The 23,397-nt window shown below is 48.2% G+C and overlaps 1 protein-coding gene across 23 annotated transcripts in view; it reads left to right on the top strand.

Annotated features, from left to right (window-relative positions):
• The window catches only part of PTPRF (protein tyrosine phosphatase receptor type F), a 384,390-nt gene that overhangs the window by 286,274 nt on the left and 74,719 nt on the right, over positions 1 to 23,397 (top strand). For all 23 annotated transcript variants that reach the window (XM_065071624.1, XM_065071626.1, XM_065071648.1 and 20 more), the window contains 2 exons: positions 5,778 to 5,888; positions 22,121 to 22,390. In XM_065071624.1, the coding sequence (XP_064927696.1) occupies positions 5,778 to 5,888; positions 22,121 to 22,390 (381 nt within the window). The remainder of the gene's footprint in view (positions 1 to 5,777; positions 5,889 to 22,120; positions 22,391 to 23,397) is intronic.

Raw genomic sequence — 23,397 nt, 5'->3', positions numbered from 1 at the left:
TTTTTTTCCCTGATTCTTGAGCTTTTCAGTCACAAAAAAAAAAAAAAAAAGGGCAAAAGGAAAACAATTTAAAAATGAGAAGATACACTTGCAGGAGCAGACAGTGTCGGGGGGAGGCTGGGTGGGGTAGTGCCTGGAAATGTTTGTAATGCCATGTTTCTCACTGTCGGAATCAGATTGACTCATGTCCCTTCAGAAGCACACAGAGGCGTTACTGTGCATTTGTCAGTGCTGTAGCTCTGCTTCTGACGCAGAGTCCCCTGACATTTCCTGTATCTGCTGCCGAGAGATCAGAGCATCCTGAAGCTCCGCTGTCTAAGAGGAGAATCACGCTGCCGAGCACGCTGGGTCTCCTCTGCTCCCCCTGCCCGAGTCCGGCTGGGGGGCAGCGGCTGGGTGCTACCGCAGTGCCCGTGGTGCACAGGAGAGCAATTTCTCAGAAGCGCTGCCATCCAGAGCAGGCCCCTCGCATGCCAATCGCCAGCCTTGCAGGCATAATGACCGTAATGAATGCTAACAATGAAAATATATTTGTAGTTATCGTCTTTTGCATAATTGGCAGTGCTGACGGCTGGTGAAGGCTAGGTGCAATCCTCTGTAACATCTGGGAGGTGCTGCTGTTGTAAATTACAAAAACACTGAATATGGAAAATGCTTATTTTCGTTATTAGTGACTCTTGCGTGATTTTGAGGTCTTTCAGTTTTTCACAGCTCCCACGGCAAGTGTTGGATTTCTTGGGCAGCAACCAGGGTATCAGACTCCAGCCCCCTCGTTGTCAGGGCTCCGTAATGTCTCTTTCTCTGCTCTGTTCGCACTTGTGGGTCCTTGTTTTGTCTGGGCTTGCCTCTGACCCTGCTCCGCTGCTCCCTGGGTTTTGTTAGGAGGATTCTCTTTCTTTGGGAGGGAATTTTTAGCAGAAGTGGGATTGGGACCCACACCTGAGCGCTGGCTGGAGGGGTGGCTGAGAATGCTGCTTCAGGAGAAGTCCAGCTGTGTTTCAGTGGAGGAAGCTGGTGGGAGGCTGGGGGAAGAGAAGGGAGGGTTTGGGGTAGCCACGTGCTCTGGTGTGCAGGGTGGGGAAAATTTGCCTCTTCCCGGTGAGGAAGGGCCCTGGTCAGGTAGCTGGGTTCATTAACATCTGCATTGCAAGTCCTTTCCTTAGACAAGTGCTATGCCTTCAGCCTGGTTCTTCTGAGTCCTGGGTACTTACGGGAGTGTTTCCTTCCATGTCTAATTTTATAACGAGGGCAAAAGGTCAGTCCCTACCTCTGGGCCAGGGGGCTGAGGCTGTGAGTGCCCTACTAGAGGAGTGGAGCTGCTACCACTGCTGGGGATGGATGGAGCTCTGACCTGAATGGATGCAGAAGAGCATCACCCCAAGAGCTACCTTGTTTAGCTCCGTGCAGCGCTCTCTGGGAGAAGAGAGCACAAGCACCTGATGGGTTTCAGAGCGGGATTTGAGAGAGATCAATTTGGATGGCAGCTCAGAGCATTTTACATTTGGTTTGTCACCTGGAGGAGAGAGTGACAAGCCCTCCGTGGCACAACAGTACCCAGCACTGCCAAGAAGCGTCCCTTATCAGGATCTGCCTTCCCCATGCTCTGTGCAGTGCACTTTCTAAATGCTTCTTTTAACCACTGTCACTGCAACTAATGATTCTGCCTGAGCACAAGTGTATTTGAATAGATAAGTATCTTGGAGAGCTGCTAACGGGGCTGCTGTCTGTGCCCGGGTTTAAAGAGCAGAAGAAAAAGCTAGGAGAGGAGGGAGGGAACTGGAGAGGAGATACCAGCACAGAGTAAAGAATCTATAAGGGATGCTTGTCAGTCAGCAGGGCTGGCTCCTGCCCGCAGCCCCAGAAAGTTCTGCCTTGTCACCATTCTCCCTGGCACTGGAGAGCAGCCAGGGTTTTTTCTCAGGAGCTGTCAGCTCTCTGATAAGCTGAGATGCGTTATCGGGAACAGATCTGAGCTGCAAGTGAGATCGACATGACATCGCAGCGTGCTGAGGAATGGCCGCCCCTCTTCTGCTGGAGCCCCACTGTGGTCCAGGATGCTTTGGAGGCAGAGGAGGTCGAGTGGTGCTCAGCAGGGAGAAGTTCTGCTCTGATGCGCACATGCCGCTGCAGAGCCCCGTGAGCACCCAAACAAGCTGTTCACTGCTCCTCTCTGAACACATGTGCACGTTCCTGATGGTGGATGGTCCTCATGCACCCACTGAAGCCGTGCTATCTGATTGCATGTCGGGACTCAGCCACGCAAACGAGAACAAGGCAGCTGGCACTGGAGCACTCAGGGAGTCCGTGTGAGAAGTCTGCAGGAACGTCCTGTCGGAACAAGACCTTACTCAGCAGCTTGTGCAACATAAATCCCAAAGTAATGAATAAAAGTAAATCTGCCTTCCTAGCCCTGGTTTGCAGAGGTACAGATGATAATAAGATGAGATGTCGACAGGGCTAGGAATAGAAATCAGGTCCTTTGCACTTGTCAAAGCAAAGAATTCACTGCGCATTTGAGGGTCTTTGGATGCAGCTTCCCTGAACTTGAGGGAAAGGAGCTGCTCGGAATTCAGTTCTTCCTTTCCTGTAGTTCCTTGTGTCCTGTCCAGCCTAGACTTGAACCCTCCAAGAAACAAAGCTGTTGCCTTTAGCTGGGATGACTGAACTAGGACCTGGAGCATTTTATACTTAGGGAGTTTTTCCCAAGGTTCAGTTTCATTTATGTCTCCAGCTTTCTGATCCTACCAATGTCTGAGCTTCTTAACTTTATTCATAAATCTCTCTGTACTCTGAGATACCATATGCTTTCCTGTATCCATCACTTATTTGTAGGTTGTCCTTCAAGAAAACCCCTATAGTCCCTCTGACTGCCATCCATTTACCATTATCCCTCCACTTTCTGCTAGCTGTCAGCTATACTGCAGGATCTGTATGTTTGTCTAATGGTGATTTATTGCAGTAACTGTTTTCTTTCTGGTTCAGTTGAGAGGTTTGCGCTAACTTCCTTCTGCTTCCCGGGTTTTTTCTTGTCCCTGACACACCATAGTTTGAATAGTCACGCCAACCCACACAAAACCAGAATCCCTTGCCCGATGTCCCTGAGCAGTTTGTAGGCAGCTGCTGACACGTGTTACATGTTTATAGGATGATTCTAGAAAATGATCCGCATTGACTGCAGAACTGACAGGCAATAACAGCATGTAATCTGAAACTCCCCTCTGCCTTCATTTTCCTCATCCTCTTATGTTTTCCTCTTCTCTCTCCAGCACTGATGTTGAAGTCCCTAGAGGTAAAAAGTAGTTTGACTAAGCGGCGTTTAAGAGGCATAGTGATTGCAAGTATAAAGGGTATAACTACCAGTGAAATATACTGAATGGCTACAAGGGGCATTATAAAGAGGTATATGTTCATGGCAGAATTATCTAGGGATCTTACCTTTTTCTAGGCAGACTGTCAACTGAAGCTGGCTCTTCTTTCAGCCCAGCCAGCCGATGAAGGCTACAGGCTAAGTCAGTGATAGGGTCTTCCTCAAGGTAATAACATCCACTTTCTTTTTCGTGTGGTTAGACTTTTTTTTAAGTTTGGATACATTTTGCAGCAAACAGCTTTTCCCAGCCAAGCCTGATGCAACCACTCAGAGTGAACTCTGCAGCACGTGCGTGCCCACAGAGTAATGAGCATGAATTAAGCAGGGGATAATAAACGGTGAGTTCCAGGAAAATCTGCCTGACAGAGTGTATAACCAGGCTGTGGCATCAATTCCTTGAGGAAGTGGTGAAAGACCTATCACTCAGCACATTTAAAATGGGATTGGACAGAACACAAGAACATTTACAACAGGGAGTAATCCTGCCCTGGCCCCCAGGGATGCACAAGATAGCCTAATAGGTCTTTTCCATTTCTGGATTCTCTGAGTCTTGTCAATGCTGGGAAGCTTCCTCCTGCTCCACTGCCTGTCATGCTGCTGTCTGCTTGAAGATGTTTTTCCCAGATAACATGTTGAAATTCAATGTTCTCCCTGAATTAAGCAGCAGTGCTCTGTGGGCTTTGGCCTGTGGGTGTCCAGAGGATGCTGTGGCTAGGGAAAGCTGGCAGGTCCTTTTGTTAGTAGGTGGAAAGACTTCTGCAAACAAGCTTTCTCTGTTTAGTTGAAACCTCATTTCCAGCACTAATGCAACAATAGGGAGGGCTCTGTACATCATTTTTATTATATGGCAGAACCCAGAGAAGTTCATTTTTCCCCATGACATATAGACTTATGCTACAGTCTCAATTTATCCTTCTAAATAATGTAGGTGGCAGTGGTTGATTCACATTAGTTTTTCTTCTGTTCTGATGATATGAAAAACTGAGTTTGACCTCTGCAACTTGAACCAGCGAGAAGGGAGAAGGCAATTTCACCAGCTATTCTCAGTGCCGCTCTCAATGGTCGTTTTGAACCGTGGCAGGCAGAAATGAGTTCAAATCCTTACAAGCAAAGGGGTTAATGTTTTCTTTTAGCTCAGTATATGGTTTGTGAGCAGAGTTCCCTTCTTTCAGGCAATCCTAACCAGCAGAATCTGAGCACTTGGAGGCACTTTAAAAATTATTCCGACATTGCCTGGGGGGAGCAGGCTGAGCACCAGCCGCTTCAGCGTCTGGCCAACGGCCCCGCGCTCCTGCAGCGCCAGCTTGCTGTCTCATGCGTCCTGCTTCTTTCTTCTCTGCATCTCCATCTTTTAGTCTGCGTATGGGGCCCGGTTAGGGGAGTTTAGATGTGATGGGTTTTGCAGTCGTCTGCGCTAGGATGAAAGACCAGGCTCCTGGGCTGAGCAGCGCTAGGCATCGGTGGAGCGGGCTGAGCAGAACAGAGACCAGCACTCCCTTCCACACCATGAGTACTCTGCAGGTTCCCCATGTGAATTGCTACTCCATGTGCTCTGCCAGTTATTGCAATTATTTAGATGTGCCCTCATGCATCTGGCACTTGGGGGATGGGATCAGGTCGGGACTCAGGGAACCTGTTGTCTGGGTTTAGCAGCTATTCCTGACCCAAAGCTGGAGGAGCGGGCGCTGCTGGGACAAAGGGAGGGCGGCTCTCATGCGAGCGCCGTGCAGCAAAATGGGTGTATTGCATTGGTGTGTATCTTCGTGTCTCAGACTGAGTTTCTAATCTTTCTATATCACGTATAACGAACTCTGAGAGAACAAGGAGATCTCTGACATGGAGAAAGCTGATGAAAGGCAAAGTGTTTTCTCGAAATGGTATGTCTGTTGGAAGGAGGGGTGGTGAGGTGGGAGAGATGGGACTCTGCCAGTTTCTACAGGAAGGTCACAGTTTGTTGAGCATTTACTAGGCTTTGTGTGCATCAGATAAGAAACAAACAGCTACAGTTAGTGTGTTTTGTGCTTGGCTGTTTTGATTAAAGGCTTATTAAAGGTCCTTTTATTAGACAGGAGTCCCATACAAAAAGCTGTAATTAATGTGTGTATGTGTATTTTTTTTTTCTTTTATTGAAGCAATGAATACAAGTGGTTGGGGTGGTTGGATATACATCAGTAACTGGTTCCCTGTACATTATAAAAATGACAATAATCAATTTCACAAGCTTCTAACAGCAGACTGGGTACCTTTTGCCTGCATGCTGGTACCCTGTGGGTCCAGGGAACCTCACAATGTATTTATCCATGAAGATACTTTAAAAGCCTGGGGCATGGCCTTCCTTTTCTGAGGCTGGCTGCTCAGTTACCAGATTTGCCATAACCTGAATTGTCTGTGTCATGTTGTTTGTGTACAGGAGCTCTGCAAATAGAGAACAGCGAGGAGTCAGACCAAGGCAAATACGAGTGTGTCGCCACCAACAGCGCAGGAACCCGCTACTCTGCCCCAGCCAACCTTTATGTTCGAGGTAAGAGCAGCGTCCACCCAAGGAGGTCACTCTCCTCCCGCACAAACGACTCCACGGCTTTCAGTGAAGGAGCATGTTCCCTGTCTTAGTGCCCTGATCACACCTTGTGGATTGTGTGATGTAACCTTTTGCTCAAGAAACAGTAAGTTCAAGGGTATCTTTGATCCACGTTGGGTTTGACTCGCATTTCTGGAAATCTGGTTTTGCTGTTTATATGGTGTTATGTAAAATGCTGAAATACGGGCAGAATTGGGGTTCCTTTCTCCCTTGCGCTCCTTTACTTTGTGTCCTAGTTATTTTAATTGGGATCGAGGCATGCTTAATCCTCTTAGTATAAACTAACCTTTGGTGGAGCGGTGTAAAACTGGTCATGCTCTGGTGAGCCAGAGGTGCTCTGCTGTAGGTGAGCCAATATTTAGGCCTTAGCTTTGGAATGTGTATCTTTAAAAACTGAACAGCTTTTTTGGAGTTGTCCTCATCCATCTTATATGCATCGATGATTGAGCCTCTGGGTATTAATGGCTCACATTGGGAACCTGCTGGAAATTAGCCACAATACATGTAAAGTGGTTTTTCTAATCGTTATGCTATGTTGCTGATTTAAAGCTGTTTTCAACACACCAGAATAACTAGGTTTTACATTAGGACAGTCTTCTGCCAGTTTTCTTTCTCTGCATTAAAGGTGTTTGAGTTAGCTTGGAGAGAAGCAAGGGCTAAATTCCCGGTACGCTTTCTGTTAATTTCAGCAAGAAAAAAATATGCTGTTTTATATGAAACTCTATATAACCAGAGCCACTGGTCAGGAACCCCCGAGAAATGTAGTTATGGATTTTCCCAAGAAAAGAAAGAAAATTCTTATGCTTGTGCAACTCATTGTTTTTTAGGAAGTTAGAACCAGATTTTATTTCCACATAGTCAATCAACTGTCTAATAATAAAATCTCATCTTCATTTCTTCCTTCCTCTGTTTTGAAGGAAGAAAATACAATTTTAAAGCTGCATATGCATTGGTTAGTATGGAAAGAGGGCATGAGAATGATTAAGTCTTCACATGCTGTGTGTTTGCTTCTAGAGGTGGCTTCTGGCATTGTTTACTTGGTTTATTCTGGGGGACTGCTTTTTTATTTTGCAGCGTAATTTCGATTCTAAGAGTCTTTGGAAGACTGAAGTATCCAATTAAGCATATTCAGAAGATGAAGTTGTATCTATGCAGTGGAATCACTCCTTTCACTCTCACAATGTAATTATGGATGATTTTAAACTCCCTGTGTTCTTGCAAGTTCATTTTCCAGGCAAGCTGTACTAAAGCTCATCCCAGATTGTCACTTTGCACTCTGAGGGAAAGGATCCCTGTTACCAGGCTGGCTGTTGTTGCATAGGTTTGTGTGGCTACCCAGCTGTTTCGCTGTAGTACTCGGGATGCTTTTGTTTCCTGTGACATGCTCAGACTCTCAATGTTCTCTTTTCTATAGAGGTGCAGCTGAAAAAAGGCACAGGAGCTTCGAGAGGCAGAAAAACTTCCTCTTAACAACTTTCCAGTTTCTCACTAATGAACACTCTTTATTTAGCAAGTAATCCTGTAGGACTGGGGAGTGTACTGAATTTGACACTTGGCTTGCTGCTCAGCAAGGTTTGTCTGTGTTGTTTGGGCTTGGCGTGGGCCTTGGATGGTCTGCACGTGTCAGAGGATCCTGATGTTCACCAAGGGAAGCGTGTTCTTTGACATATGCTTTGCTGTTAACTGTCATTTTCTCACACATAAATTTTTGGAACAAGCCTTTTTATTGCACATAATCTTTACAATGTCAGTCTCCAACCTGCGCGATCCTGATAAAGGCCTGCTTTATATTTAAGACAGGATACGCCATAAATTATTATCAGATTAAATCACTGTGCATACTAGGTCCTGGATGGTTTTTGTGCTTACAGTTTCTGATAGCAAATGTTCTACAAAAAAGATACCATGTTGTTACTGTTATATATTAGTTTTGATGACTTCAAAAAGTTAGTCAAACCAAGAACAATATTTTATTTCTTTAACGAGCAAGGAAAAAAAAAAATGAAAATATCTTACTTTCTCAGCTCTGGGATGCAGAATAAAAGAATCCCTGTTTTTTCTTCTTGTGGTAGTCCTACCGTGTTGTTATTAGACGGATCAGTGACTTCCAGTAGGATCTTCGGAAAGTGCCTGTGTCTTTCCTAGAGAAGACGTTAATTAATGCTAAATTACAGTGGAAATTAAGCGTGTCGGCTGCACAGCCACTGCATGGTGGTTCATAATGATTGACCTCATTGCCACGAATAGCCAAGAAGTTGGCCGCTTTCTCAGGAAGCATGGCTGAGTACTGAGCAGCACTACTAATTTCCACCCTGTGTAGTTCTCAGGGCCGCTTGTGCCTGCTCTCATTTACAGCCTACTGTTGGTTTTTTTCAGTAGTTCAAATGTTTGTTTGTCTCCTGACTCTTGGGTTTTGTGTTTTTGATCATGTCCTCCCCTTTCCTAGCCTCCTAGGTAATCCTTTGTGAGTGGGCTGTGTTGGAAAGCACAGGCTCATTAGCATCTTTATCGTACTTTTCATGCTAACAAAGGAAGATACTGGGTGCTGAGAAGGAGTATCCAGGCGCTGCTCAGGGCGTCCTATATCAATGAGAGAACAGGAGGAGGAAGGAGCAGGCTACGCCAGTGTCTTCTCTCTCTGAATCCTTTAGAGCCAGCACTTCTGCACAGATGGACTTCATTAAAAGTTAAAACATTTCCACACCAGGGATTTGTAAAGGAAAATGGATGCATTTTCCTTGAAGCTATTATTTTCATCTTACTAAGTGTGCTGGAAAGCAACCCGCCTAAGCCTTCTGCTTCTGGAGTGACAGGTCTATCTGTCTGTCTGCTGCTGCAGAGCCGGGATGGGGCTGGAGGGCAGTGCGGGGCACCCGTTGCCTCCCTCTGCTGCTCCCTGCCCTCCGTGCTTGGGGGCTGCACAAGGCATCCAGACCATCAGAGGAGCAAGAACGGAGTGAAAGCCAGAGCAAGGAGCACACCAGGGCGAGGTGGCTCCCTGGGGCACAGGAGGGACTTCAAAGTGGGCACAGTGGCACATTCCTATCCTGCCCTTTCGGCACAAGTGTGCTTGCTGGTGCTGGTCTGGGTGTTGCCGTTACCACCACAAAGGAACACTCATCCCTTTGTGATCCGTGGTTACGTGTACATCGTAACAGTGATTAGATTTGGGACTTGGTGGTGCTGCAGGGAGAAGGGAAGGGAATAGAAGTATACGGAAGATGCGATTCCTTTAATCCAGAGAGCTTACTGTCTAATTTAGCAGCAAAAATCCAAGAAGTTGATTCAAGATATACAAGAAATCGATTTAAGAGTAGAAAGCAGATTGAGCCTAGTGTGGGGAAAAAAAGATGTGGTGTCATTTTGTCATGCTCACTGGGAGTATAGTATAATTGCACTGATTCACCTACGCTATTGGTTTTTTAATGAACATATTTCACTCTTCATTTGCCTACAGCTTCAGAATCTGCAGAAAGAGGAGCTTTTTCAGCCAGAAGTCTTACCCTGTGAAATGCCTGTGAAGGTGGTGGCCTGTGTAGTGTTCCCCTCGATAGAGGGACTGTTATTTGACTCTTTCTCTGTGTGAAAGTTTTTTTTCTGCCATTCTCTTTCTCTACACGTGACATTATTTTTTCCTACTTCAGTGAAGCAGACGAGCAGGAAGATGTGTGTAAGAATATCCGTATTAATACACTGTGGAGTTCACTAGCTGTGTTCCCCGGTGCTGCTTACAGCAGTGAACAATGCAGATGTTATTAGAATAGTACTTAGTGGAGCATTGGCTGCATACTTCCCATCAAATGAGAAATCTGCTGCCCAGTTTTCACTTCCTAAGTGCTGCTTTTCAGGCCTTCAAAGGACAGTCCAGTGCGACAAGTGCATTGAGTTCCCTGGCCCAAAATGCTACGTGTACTGTAGAGAAGCAGCTGCACAGCTGCTTTTATAAAAAAAGACCATTTGAAACTGAATTGTCACCTCTGTCCCTAAACTGGAGACTAGTAAATCAGACTGCAGTAAATAGAAATGGTATTACTGCAAAAATCTTGATCTGCTCTTCGAAAGGCCAGGCTAGTATTTTATTTGGCAGCAGGGAAACTCGCTCGGAGTCTGAAATTTTATTTGCCAAGTTTCACTAAGGACCCGTCACCCAAGATGAAATTAGGACAGTGGCTGTCCCCAGCAGCGATTCTCTGGCCTCCGCGGGGTTTCACACTTGGGGACTTGGCGGTAGCTTAGACTCAGACGTGGAGGGAGCTCAGTGAAATGGCTAATTGCAGCTATATGATGCTTACTGCAGCGGGAACCTTGTGTAAATAATAATAATTCTGAATGACTGACATGAGCCTGGAGCAACAAGACTCAAAGCCTTTAAAATGGACATTTTCTGCTTATGTAATATTAGAACAGCTAAAATAGCAACAGCAGTCAAAGCTTGAGGGTATTGCCAGGAGAAGAGTTGTAGCTGAGGATAGCGGTCAAACAGTCAGTGACCAAAACTGGAGATGTCTGAAAAACAGCTAAATAACAGGGAATACGTTTTATTGCAACCCAGCTATATGCAGACTTCTGGCAATACGTTCCATTAAACCTGCCTGTCAGGGCTGGTGGGGGTGGCATCACTTGACCAGAGAGGGACACTGCGGGTGCTGGAGGGCCTGGCAGTGATCACAGACGAGCGGAGGCTGCAGAGACCTGAGAGGGTGATGTCTGGGTGATGGGAAACGCGAACGGGCAGTTCAGTCAGACTGAGTGACCCAGGCCGCTGCTTCGCACAGATGTCTGCCCTGGACCATCCGAAGCAGCACAAACAGGCTGCGATAGAGGCCACGGAGTAACTGCCCCTCAGCAGCGGGTACACGGCTGAGAAGGGCTGCGTGCCCCATGTGTACGCATTGTGCGGTCCTGACCTCAAGATGATGCTGCAGTAGAGCAATGCAACAGAGAGCGGTGACCCTTTGGTGAAGAAAGTACTCTCCTTTTTATGGGGTTTCAGTATTTTTAGCTTCCCTTGCTCTGCTCACGGGTGCTGCTTTGGGCAGATGTAGTTTGGGCAGAGGCACCGTGGCTGTGAGCAGGGCTGGTGTGAAGGCGACCAGCGGCATGGCCGGAGCTGCACAGCACCCCGCACCAGCCCATGTTTGCTGCTCTGCCAGCGCTGCCACTCGTGCTGCTTCTCACAGGTTTTCTCTTCCCAAATACTACAATGAATATTGTTGTAATGTTTTCTCCTGGAGGGAAGTGAGTTCACTGTCAGTGTTTCTATAAGCATTTTGCTATGCCGTAATGATTATTATGATCACAGTTTAATAAATAATGGTTCTTTGTCCTTCAGCTAGTGCATTCCATCCAAAGATTTCAATGCGCTTTATAGAACTCAACTAAATAAGCTTAATAGTTTTATTCCTTGCAAAGTCCTTTGATGGTTAAAAGTGCAATGCGAAGCTCAAGTCTGATGATTTGTAAAATGACCTTTATGGAAAATAGAAGGAGAGTGGCTGGTGGCTCAGTGCATGATAATACAACACAGAAATGGACTTGGAATCCTATTTCCCCCTCCTCCCCACATAGACATCTGTGGAACAATTATGCCTGCGTATCTGTGCCGACTAAATGTCCATTCCCACCCCTTCCGTATCCACTTGCACAAAGGGTTAGGAAATCCATCTCTGGTGCTCTGAGATTTTCTGCTCTTAATTGAATTCATGCATGCATGTGTGTGCTCTGTGAATGGGAAAGGATGGTTGGCCGCCCTGAGCATCCTGTCTGTCTCACCAGGATGGAATATACTCATCACTGTGGCATGAGAACATTGTTCATCGCATATAATGGGAGGTTGTCGTATTCTCATGTAATCTGGCGTAAAAGAGACAATCTGTCCTTTTGTTTCTCGATACCTCTAAAAGCTGTAAAGGATAAAATTTGATTTATGTGGAGTCCTTGAGACACAAGATGTGCTTTTGGAGATAAGCAGGAACAGGTTCATCTCCCTCTGGGCTTTTGTTAACCTCTGTGTCTTTTGGATTCCGAAGTGTCTGGGTTTGCCTTTGTATTAATGCCTCACATAGCACCAGAGGGTTTTTAGCACAGGACAGATGCTGGCAGTTCCCAGCAGAATGGCAGAGCCAATTGGGATAATGAACTTACTTGTTGCTTTCAGGAAAGTATTAGCTTCCCACTCTGAAAAGCTTTAGAAATGTGTTCCTTTGTTTGAGCTAGTGATCTAAACTCTCAGACCTGTGCATTCGTATCCTGGCCGCAGCCCCCTGCCTTGTTTCAGGGAGCTAATGCCCAAGAATACACAAAAGTAGAGCCTCCCCTAAGCCCAAATTCGTTCTTTCTGCAGCAAGCTGCTGTGGTTAAGAGTATTGCTGCTGCTGCGTCAGACGAGCATGTCTGTGGCAGGGTAAAAGCCAAATTCAATCGTCATGGGGATTTCTGCCTACAGAGCACTGGAGCCACCTGACAGTCAGGACTGGCAGGTGCGTTTCTGATACGGCCTTGCTCTTTACCTCTTTGCTGTTTCAGCTTGGATCTTTGACGGAGCCCCGTTTTTACCTTCTGAAGTTTCCTATCCTCTGGTGGCATTTCTGCTGTGACTTGACTTGCTTTGTCTTGCACAAAGACTGGCACGTTCGAGTTAGCTGCCAGGCAGCTCAGGTTCGTGGGAACGAGGTACCGTGCCTAGTGAGACGTTGTATTCTGCACAGGGGATGCGCTGGGTAACCCCAGCCCTAAATCCTATGTCCCTACGGGGCGAGGGGGACAGATGTTATTTGCTGTCGCTGATTAGAATAATTAGCTTTGTAAAAAAAGCAGAAAAAAAATGATGGTAAAACATGCTTCTTAGCTTAGGAGTGACATGGATAGAAAACTGGAGATAAGGGAGCATGTGAATGAGATCTTTAAGGAGGTGAAACTTTCATTTTACCATTTATTTGGTTTATCTCAGCTAAAGCAGCAGCTGTTTAAGCATTAACTAAAGGGAAAGGAGAGAGAACTTTCTGCCCAGGTGTTCCCTCTTCCCTCACAGCTGTTCTAAAATAGCCTGCTACTGGTTCCTATTTCCCATAAGACACTAATATAATAAGAGATTAAGAGATAATCCAGCAATTAGTGACAAATAGCAGGTCCCAAACTTGTTCCTATTTGACAGACCATAAAGTAATCTGTTTGAATTAGCGTGTTTCACATGCGTCTCTTCGCCTTTCCAACTCTAATCTGAAGCGTCAACACGGGAAAGCCAGTGCCAGAGCCTGCTCCTGTCCGTGCACACTGACGCAGCGCAATCCCTGCCGAGGTCCCCAAAATAAACCTCCTGGCACTTGCAGCACTTGGAGTTCATGTTGCCCTATTGCAACGTTAATGCTGCTTTCCAGAAACGCAGCAGTTCACGGGTATGTCTGGTTTGCCAGAAGCACTGACCTTCCTGGGCAAGGGCAGGAGGCGAATCCTCCCTGTTGGGAAGAGCTGAGCAGAAGGCAGAAGCCCCTCGCTGTCTGCTGAGGCCACGCAGATGTGATACGCTCCATTAGATTAGGAAATAAAGTGGTGGCTTGGGAGCGGCAATAAAGAGGTTCCCTCCCATCACAGGGTCTCGCAGGATTAAATGAGCCTTATGTTAATGTTTTGTGGACCAAGAGGAAAATCCCCTGCTTAAAGCAGGCCAGGAGAAACCTGGTCCTTAAGCCAGGACTGTTTGTTTTGAGGATGTCGGGGTGGGGGTCCTTTCTTGATGTGTGCCTCACTTATGGGCCAGTTAAGCCCTGAGTTGGCTGGTTCTGGTCCCCTTGTATCAGTTCAATTGAAGAAACATAAAACAATTGTTTTGCTGTTCTCCTGAAAGCTCCATTGCACTTTGTAGGCCACTGTTGTAGCTGTTATTGGCAGTTTGTTGCCTGGCCTGTACCATGTCAGTGTTGGTTAAAATCTTGTCCTCTAATCGCTGGAAATGGCTGACTGTACTGTTGCACTGTATAATGCCACATGCTGTTCTCTAATTTGCAGTGTTTCTGCTGGAAAGCAAATTCCTTCCCCTCCTTTCTCTTTCCCTTATCAAAAATGTGACTCATAAGCAGTCTTTAACTATCAAATCCACTTCTGTATTCTCTCAGCGAGGGTTCGATTACAGCTGATATGCCACAGATCTGTAGCTGGAGTGAGGTCACTCCTGCTAGAGAAATAAGATCTCCTTTGTCTATAAGGAAAATGCAACTAACCTTCTACTGTCTCTCCCGCAGGAACAAAAACTGGGACCTGCTCAATTCTCTCTGGGTGTTTTTGTCCTTCTGGTTTCTTGTCCATCTCTCACTTGCAGCACAGTGTACCCATAAGGCTCTCCCGAAACTGAGCCCGGCTGAGACTGCGCATGTGTGTCACTTGCCTAATACCTCTCTGCTGCATTTAGCTCTTTGTCTGGAGAGGGGGAGCAGCTCTTCATGGTAGAAGATTTTTCCGTTCGCCACTTGGAACATTTCTTTCATACTTGATAAAATTCGGATCTATGTATATACTCTTCCCAGTGCTTGGTCAATGGGTTTAAAGTGCCTTTGCCATCATCTTTATAGCCGGAGTGGGTGTGTGGGAGCACGTCAGTCTGTGTGATGGCTGCAGTCCCTCGCTCTGTGCGTGCACATGGGTGTTTTGCACATGTAAATGTGTCTGTGCTTCCAGCGTCTGGCCCAGCACGGGGCTGCCCCCGAAGTACCTTCCATGTGAGTACGTGTGTCCCTCAGCCCTGTTCTCGAGGGGCTGAGTGGTCAGGAAGGCGGAGGGGCCGTGCTGGAGCCGTGCGAGTGCATCGCGCTCCTGTCCACGACATGGAGTGGTGTGTGTGCGTGGTGGGAAGTCGTGGCTGACCTCTGTAGTCTTGTCTTGTCGTTTCAGTGGTGTGCGGACAGATGAAGCTTGGCCTGTTTTTACTCTCTGTGTTTTTCCTTGTCTTTTTTTATTCCCTCCTCATCTTCATCGCACTCTGCCATCAAACAAAACAAACTTTCATCTCTCAGATCAGCGAGAAGGTTGGTCCTTTTCACTTCTTATCCATCTACAGTACGCCACGTCAGATGGGACTTTTCCAGTAGGGAGAGGAGAGCCATCCCCAGAAGGGGAGGGGGCCGTGCAGACTCTGGCTCTCTTCCAGGCACGGCCGTAGTGTGCCTGATGAAATCTGCTTTCTGTTTGCTGTGACTCTGGTGATGGCATTGATACTTTGCTTGCATGCCTTTGTTGCTTGAGATTTAAAATGCATAGAATATATTTTGCATGCAAATAGCAGCCAGGGTGGTGTTGTTCAAAGGTAGGGTGGGAAGAAGTGCATGCTGCTGTGTGTGGGGTCCTTCTCTAACCCGTTACCTATGCTAGGTGCCAGTCTAATACCTCTAAACTGCTGCCGCGTTCTGGCCGGAGATCAAGAGCAGTCTTTGGAAGCGGAGATCAGAATGATCTCTAGTCCCCTTGCAAGCGGCTAGGGAGAGCGGGTGCCTCGATTTCTCCTGTAGCTTTAAAAGTTTGAACTTTCTCTGGAGTCAAAAAGCTTACTTTCGATCTCCACTGGAGAAGAACCCAGCACGCTGCCCGGCTGTGCCACAGGGCAGCAGGGGCAGCCGGCTGAGAGCTGCAAGGCCCTCGTACCGAGGCAGCTTCCCTGCTCCTCCGCAGTCCCCGCTCTGGGGCGGTTGCTTTTCCACGCTGGGACAAGGGCCCTTTGCACGAGCAGCTCTGACTCTTCTTTCCATCCTGGGGCTGGGTCTTTCACTTGCTGGTGGGAGAGCAGGGAGCTCTGGCGGTGGCCCCAGCCTTACCCAGGGTGGCCCAGGGAGACCCATGGCAACGTGCATAGGAGCTCGTAGCCACCCAGTAAAACCTGGTTTGTGCTTTGCCCTGCTCTGTCCCCCACCCCTCAGAGAGCCAGAGGTGAATAAAGGACAATAGTGGAAGGCGACTCCAGCCTTCAAAAGAAATCTAGCTCCAGACCTAGCTTGAGGCACTCGTGATTTCACGCTGAGGAAGGCTGCTGTTTTTGGCAGAAGTCCTGAGGTACTTTCCAGAGATGACTCCTTCACTGAGCAGGTACCATGCAGTCCGTCTGTCCGTCCGCAGCGGGAGGGATGCTCGCAGCAGCTCTCCAGCCCGACACTGCTCCCGGGTGGCACGGGGACGAGACCCTGGCTCCTCTCACACGTGTCATCAGGCAGCTGCATGAGTTGATCTTATAATCATCACTGGAACAAGTTTTAACAAGTTGTCATAGCAGTTGTTCCAGTACAGTGACTTTGCTCCCGTTTCTCTCCCTGGAACGTGCTCTCATTTAGATTGTACCGAGGCACGAGGCCTTCGTTGTTTACCCTCTAAAAATAGATTTTGTAGAGGATAAAATTACCTGAGCCCAAGACGATGATGAAAAATGAGAACAAGGAAGAGAAGAAATTAAAGCCAAGACCCAAAGCCTCCCAGATTTCAGTGAATTTGAAGCACCGCTGTGATGGCTCAGGCACCTCTGGAGAATGAACCTTTGACAGGGCACTTAAACGTTTTAGCCGCATGGTTTAGCTGAGGGGAGGCAGCCGAGAATGGATATAAGCCAGCAGGAGCAGATAATTCCTCATTCTTTGTGTCGACCCCTCCTTCCCGCCCCACCAAAAATACCCACGTACACAAATATTTAACGCGAAGCTAGAAATTAGTTTCTAAATATTCCATTGGGATTTGCCGCGCTTATAATTTGTTTGGCACTGATAATTACATCTTACATTTTTCCAGCTTTACTTAAAACTGTGTACTGCTCACCCATGCATTTAATTATTGCTCTGTGACTGCTACAAGGTTATTTATTAACGAGTTATTTTATCTTGATACAGTGGATCTTTTCTCTTATTCCCCTCCTTAATGTTGTGTTATTTTCATCAGAGAAATTTCAGAGCGAATGCAAATTGCATAGCTCCACAATCTTGCTCTCCCTTACTTTGCTATTAGTATGTCAGTATGCTGAATGCTGATGTGTCTCCAGTGCTGCACCACTGTAATGATATATCCTCTTTTATATGTGGTTGTCAGCGCAAATAATTAGACCTAAAAGTTATAGCTGAAATATAATCCAAAAATGGCAAGGCCCTGTTTTGGAAATTGTCTATAAAATGTCAGCACTCAAGGATGCATTGGGAGCATAAATAGTACAGCATTGTTTGAGCACAAGATTAGACTGTAAATGCATTTTTTTCTGGTTCCAATTTTTCCTCTCCTGCTGTTGATTCTGTCAATAGATTGTGAGACTCCAGCAAATGCCTTTCCATTTGAAGTCCTTCCTTAAAATGATAGCACTAGAGAGAGATGAAAGGTGTCTACAGATGAGTAAACCATGCAGACTGATGATCATGTTTGAGGATATCTCCTAAATTCACTCCTTCCCAGCTCTGAGGAGGCGGTTCCTGAGGGAGTTGGCAGTTTTGGGAAAGGTAGCAGCGTGGTGATGGCGAGAGCACATCCCTCGCACCAAGGGAAAAAAGTCAGGCAGTGTCACCTTCTCACAAATGTGCCCCCGCATCACTCTCTACTACTCACCCCAGTCGAGGGGTAGAGCAGAGCCCTCCAAAATTGCATGCGCTATGCAGGGGCCAGGGAGGAGCAGCACAGCCAGTGCTGGTTCTCCATCAGAGCACACGGGGCTTCGGACGGCTGCTCCTTCGTGCAGAAAAAGAGCAAAGGGCAGAGGGTGTCGGGACAGTGGTGCGGGACCAGAGCAGCTGGGATTGCTCCAGAGAGGAGCGGAGAAGTGTGCAGAGCAAGGGTGCAGCTCTCCATCACCATGGGGCAGCGCCTGTGATGGGTCTCAGGAGGGAGAGGATGGAGCCCAGAGTTTCGGTGCCTGCTGGGCACCGGGGGAAGGAAGCCCAGCATCTCTGCACGCGAGAGGGAGGGGTGTTAGCATTGTCGTTGGCCCAGCTGTGCTGTGGCCAAGACAGCCGGCAAGGGAAGCAGTTTCATTTCCCTGTCCCTAGCAGTAGCACGCGGTTTTGGAAGCACGGACAGTCGTCCTGGCACTGCTGTGTTCCCAGCAGAGCCCTGCCGTGTGCCAGCAGTGTCTCAGCATGCGGGAGAGGAGCTAACAGCGCCGGCTCCTGAGCGCTGGTGGCCAGGGCTCAGAGCCCACAGCTCTTGCAGACAGCAGCAGGAATGGGAGGTTTCTGGTTCTCCAAGTGGTAACGTCACCCTCAGAGGGAACCTGAGACGTTAGGAAACAGCCACTCCGGTGGTGAAAGGAGCCGGGCGATCGATTCATGCTCTTTGCTCTCAAGGCAAGGAATGTGCATGTTAATGCATGCTGAATTATTAACATTTCTCAATCTCAACCTTTGTGACTCTCGTGTTGCCTGTTCCCCTCCTTACTCCCCGTGGTCCCCACAGTGAGTGGGGAGCCGGTCTCCACGCTGTCCTTTCTCCCTGTCCTGTGGGATCCAGGGCACAGGCTCGGGTTGTGCCGCATTGCTGCCTGCTCTGGGGTTTCACTTCACTTCCCAGGGAACACTCTCTGCAGGGAGGTGTGCTGAACAGTGGAGCAGCACAGAGCCCTTACGATGCCTGTTCTTGGGATGAATTACAATGAATCCCATATTCGACAGTCTGCTGGTTTAACTAAACCTCTGAATTATACTATTGTCCATTGAAATAATTTTAATACTCACAGCAATTTTCCCTGTGCTGTTCTTGCACAACCTCCAAACCACCTTCTCTGATCTTTATCCAAAAAGAAGATTAAAAAAAAAAATTGCAAATTCTTGTCAAGAAAATTGTAATAAAAAGGGAAATTTCATTGCTGCTATAAATGAAGAACAACAAAATTTTCTGGAGCACTTTAGGTAGCATCATGGGCTGTGCTAGCCCATGTGATTTGACTTGTAAATTGGACAGAAATTCTAAGAATGCTGCGTTTTGAGGAGTTATACTGATTTAAATTATTACCAGACTCTTACGCTAGAAAAGCAAGCGACTTAAATCGCTGGCTTGAGCCTGAGGAATGTGTTGATGGTGCTCTGCAAGCTGCTGTGAGAGCTCTGCCAGCTCTCACTAATGCTAACTGACAGCATCTCCCCTTCTCCCTCTGTACTGACTGGGACGAGAAGCTGCCAATTATCCCCCGAGAGGCTGGGAGGCTGATGGAGCCCGTCCCTTCTTTTGCACAAGCTCCTGCCAGAGTATGGTCCGGGCCAGATCTCTCACCAAAGGCATTGCCCTGACCCCCTCCCGCCTCCCATGTTGAGAGCTGACCCCTACACGTGGCATCCATTTTTAGCAGCTGCGGTGCCTTGGGCACCACGGCTCTCCAGCACGGAGCACCGAGCCCATCTCAGCAGCTGTGCCGGTGTGCTAATGAGGGAAGGCCGGCTCAGCCGTTCTGCATCGCAAAAATACACTGCAGAGGCCTGTTTAGCCGTTCATCTGTTGCCAGGCTTGAGAGCCGAGGCCCCACAGAGGGTTCTGGCGTGCCGCGGGTTGCGGCGTGCAGCAGGCATGGCCCATCGCAAGGTTGGCGATGCTGCAGCCTGCCCGCTCTCTTGTTTGGTTTGATCTGCAGGAGCGCTTTCCTTGCCATTCATCCCTTCTTGAGGCACAAGAACGCACCACCTATCTCTGCTGCTCCCCTGCAAGTAGGATGGGGAGAGACGCTTCTGAAGGGGCTCAGCCCTTCCCTTCACCCTGCAGAGCTCTGCTGAGAGAGCCCCCAGCCCCTGTGAAGTGCGTCTCCCCCGTGCTGTCCGCAGGGCAGTGGGGCGGTCGGCTGCTGGCTTCACCGGGAGAGACGGCTGCAGCGCCCACAGCCACTGCCTCTGCAGGACACATCAAGGGGGACACAGCGCTGATGGGTCTCAGCATGGCCCCAGGAGCACCCTGAAAGCAGAGCTTGGCATGGGGACACAGCGCAGGTGCGGGGGAGTCTGCAGCGGGCTGTGCTGCCTCCGGTCTCACAGGGCTGGGAGTCAAAATCTGTTTGTGCATGCTGGGCTCTGATCTTCCTGCATGGCCTCTTGTCCTCCAGTCTCCTGTCTTCCCGTGTCCCTGTACGTGGGTTGCTGTGCATCTTCCCTCTCCCTGTCCTGCCCTCACACCGCTGTCTCTCTGACTCTGTAGTAGCCTCTGGTGCCTGCCAGCCTGTTTGCCTGGTGCATGTGTGTGAGTGCTCTGTGCACACCTGTGGCTTTATCCTCAAAGTTTGCTTTTTTTTATTTTAATACAGTGTGGGTGGATGGGTTTGGTCCTTGGATGGGGATGGATTTTGAACAGCTTCTGCCCAAAATAATTCGATGCCATGTTCATTCGAAAATTAAACCTGCCTCTTAATGAACGGTGCTGGGATGCTTTGGTTGGAAGTACACACCATCATGTTAAACCATTGCCATCTCCATCAGGTTAACTCTGTATTCTCATGACTGCATCGCACTTGAGTACACTTTCAGTTCTGTCTCATTTGGGGAGCACTGCCCCATCAGTCAGGTAACGCCTCACTGGCGATGGCTCATGTAGCTATTGATTTGAGATTTAATAATTGATTAAAAGAAACAACCAGCAAGACGCTGGATTTAGACATTCAAAAAAAAAAAAAAGCAAAGCAAGTTATCCTTCCCCTGACTGGTAAGGAGCTAATGAGCCCTGTTTTGTCACCGAGACGATGTGTAGTACACACACGATGTTGACAGTATTGTCTAATTTATCACGAAGTCTTAGCTCTGTTGTACATGCTAGTGTGGGGGCTTCCGTGTTCAGTCTATATCTGCAAGCCTGTCGGTTTGGGGATGAATCATCAAAGAGAGCACTAGTGAAATTTGATTTGGGGAGAGTCAGCTTGGCAAGCAGAGCTGACACCTCTGCAGCTCGCCGGGCTGTCAGCAGCTTTACCGTCTGCGGAGATGCTGTGGTGGCAGGAGCCGTGCCAGCGGAGCCGTGTCCCTGCGGACCCCCGGCTCCTGTGGGGCTGGTGGTGCCTGCGGTGTGTTGTGAGCTGGCACCGCTCGGGCTCCTGCCCCGTTTGCAGCGGCCCCCGCTGCTGGCTGCTCCGCCAGCCCCGTGCACTGATGGAGGAACATCCCTGGCAGGGAGAGGCTCCTCGGGAGCTGGTCAGTCCCAGCCGAGGCTCCGGGCTGCCCGTCTGGTGGAGGAGGCTAGAGGAGAGCAGGGCTGCTGGGCAACACGCATTTGAGCAGTTTCCCTTTTTAACTACAGACTAAAATGAGCTTGCCCAGAGGAGACAAAGATTTACCGAGCACAGTTGTTTCTCTACCCTTGCTTAAATAGGCCCATAACACTAACCCTGAAGAAGGGGCCTCATTTCTCAGTGTCATTTTCCTGACGGGAATGCATATGGCAGGCAGCTTTAGAGCTTTATTGTAGCTGAGGGTTGCTTACAAATAAGTCTTGAATGAAATACCCAGCAAGGGATTGATATGAAGAGAAGCTGTGCAATGAAATAAGGAGGAATACATCTCCCAAAGTGCTGCCACAAAGGTGGGGAGGGTTCTGCCAGCCCAGCTCTCTTCTGTCAAAATGGATATGATCTCACATCTGTCAGGATTAGTTCTCTCCTGCCCAGCAAGGTGATCTGTTCAGGCCCTGACAATGTCATGCAGCTCTGGTGACTATTTTTTCTGAGCCAAGGTAGAACCTGAATTACATTTTGAAAGGAATTATATTTTATTTAGCAGCACACGTGTGCTAATTCAGAAAGAAACCTTTCTGCTGCTCCTGCCCAAACCCTGAGAGGTTTAGGGGACGAGTTGCTTTACTCTAGAGCTAATAAATTGAGCAGGTAATTCCATTTTGCAGACCTTCAGTGGGCTCTGCACAGAGAGAGTGTGTGACTGGCATTTGTGCATACTCTCTAATTAAAGGGATGTAATTTAAATGGAGGAATGTTTCATGTTAGTAATATGATTTCAAAAGGCTGTGTTTGGAGGGAATGGATTGAGCCATCCCTTAATGAGTTCTTCTAATAAGATGCCAGTGGCTAAGGAAGGAGAGCAAAGTATGTACAATTTGGCAAAGCTCTGAACAGCTCTTGCACTTCATTTTATCTGTCCCGAGGGATAGACAGGCAAAAGTGTTGAACCCCCACTCATGTACCCCTGCAGTGCAACCGAGTGCTCTCTGCTGGTTCTGCGACCCTACTAGCTGTCTCCTCCTTGTTTCAGTGCGGCGTGTTGCTCCTCGATTCTCTATCCCTCCGAGCAACCACGAGGTGATGCCTGGGGGGAGCGTGAACCTCACGTGCGTGGCAGTGGGTGCCCCGATGCCCTACGTGAAGTGGATGGCCGGCGTGGAGGAACTGACCAAAGAGGATGAGATGCCTGTCGGTAGGAATGTCCTGGAGCTAAATAACATCGTCCAGTCTGCCAACTACACCTGTGTGGCCATCTCCTCGCTCGGCATGATCGAAGCCACAGCCCAGATCACTGTCAAAGGTAAGGAATTACTGCTCACAGTGCTCCTACTTGGGTTTCAATGATGACCTTTGCCAAAGAGTTTTTGGGTGCAACTAAGTGGCTGCAGTTTCCTGTGACATTTCCACCTTGTGAGGGAGGTTCCCAAACCCACACCTTCATTTTTTTTCCTGCTGACAGTAAAGTATTTGCTTAGGAGGTCACTTTGTCTCTCCCTGCATGTGGCATGATGGGAGACAGGCTGGTGTCAGGCTGGGTCACTGTTATGCCACGAGGGAACCTCACTGAGTCTGTGCTTATCCCAGCAATTTCTGGCTTGTTCCATGCACCAGCAGGACCAGCTCAGCACAGCGGCAGCCACAGGCTGTCCTGAGGCAGGGGTCTGCGTGTGTCTGCACTCAGAGAGCTGTTTGCACAGAGGTGTCCTCCTGCAGTAAGGGCAGGATGAGAGAATGTTGATCCCAGCGATGTGAAGTGTCCGTGGGCATCACCAGAATGAGCATCCTCCCTCCCCTGCAGGAAGGAGCTCTACACGTTCATTTTTAAATTGTTGCATATTCCTCTGTCAATTTTCTCTTTTCCCTTACTGCTCTTGCCCTCTCTCTTCCTTTTATTGCTGTCCTTAAGGCATGCTTCCTGCTGCCATTTCACAGGTAGCTTTGCCCCAAAGAGGACGTTGTTGCTGATTGCTGAGCGCTGGGTACAGGGCAGCCCACCCAGGCAGCTCCCTCACAGGTGTCCTGCCTTTTCCATCTGGGGCCAAGCAGGTCCACACTGTCCCTTTCCTCCTCTCCCTGCAGTTGGCTTTTAGCTCAGATTTCCACAGATATGTCATCTTTTGAGTCTGTCTGTTCTTGCAGGCCCCCTCCTGCACTATGGCCACCTTTAGCACTGAGTCTCTGCTTGAACAAATCACAGAATTGAGTGTTAGCCCTCCATGACCTACAGATTAACAGCAAATTCTCTTTTCCCTGGTGCTAGTCAGAAGATGCTTTTAACCTCAGCCGCACATCGCTCCCTTTACTTGC

The sequence above is a fragment of the Columba livia genome, chromosome 8, assembly GCF_036013475.1.
Source record: "Columba livia isolate bColLiv1 breed racing homer chromosome 8, bColLiv1.pat.W.v2, whole genome shotgun sequence".
Classification (NCBI taxonomy): domain Eukaryota; kingdom Metazoa; phylum Chordata; class Aves; order Columbiformes; family Columbidae; genus Columba; species Columba livia.
Note: the sequence above shows the minus strand (reverse complement) of the source record. Positions and strands in the feature narration are given on the sequence as shown.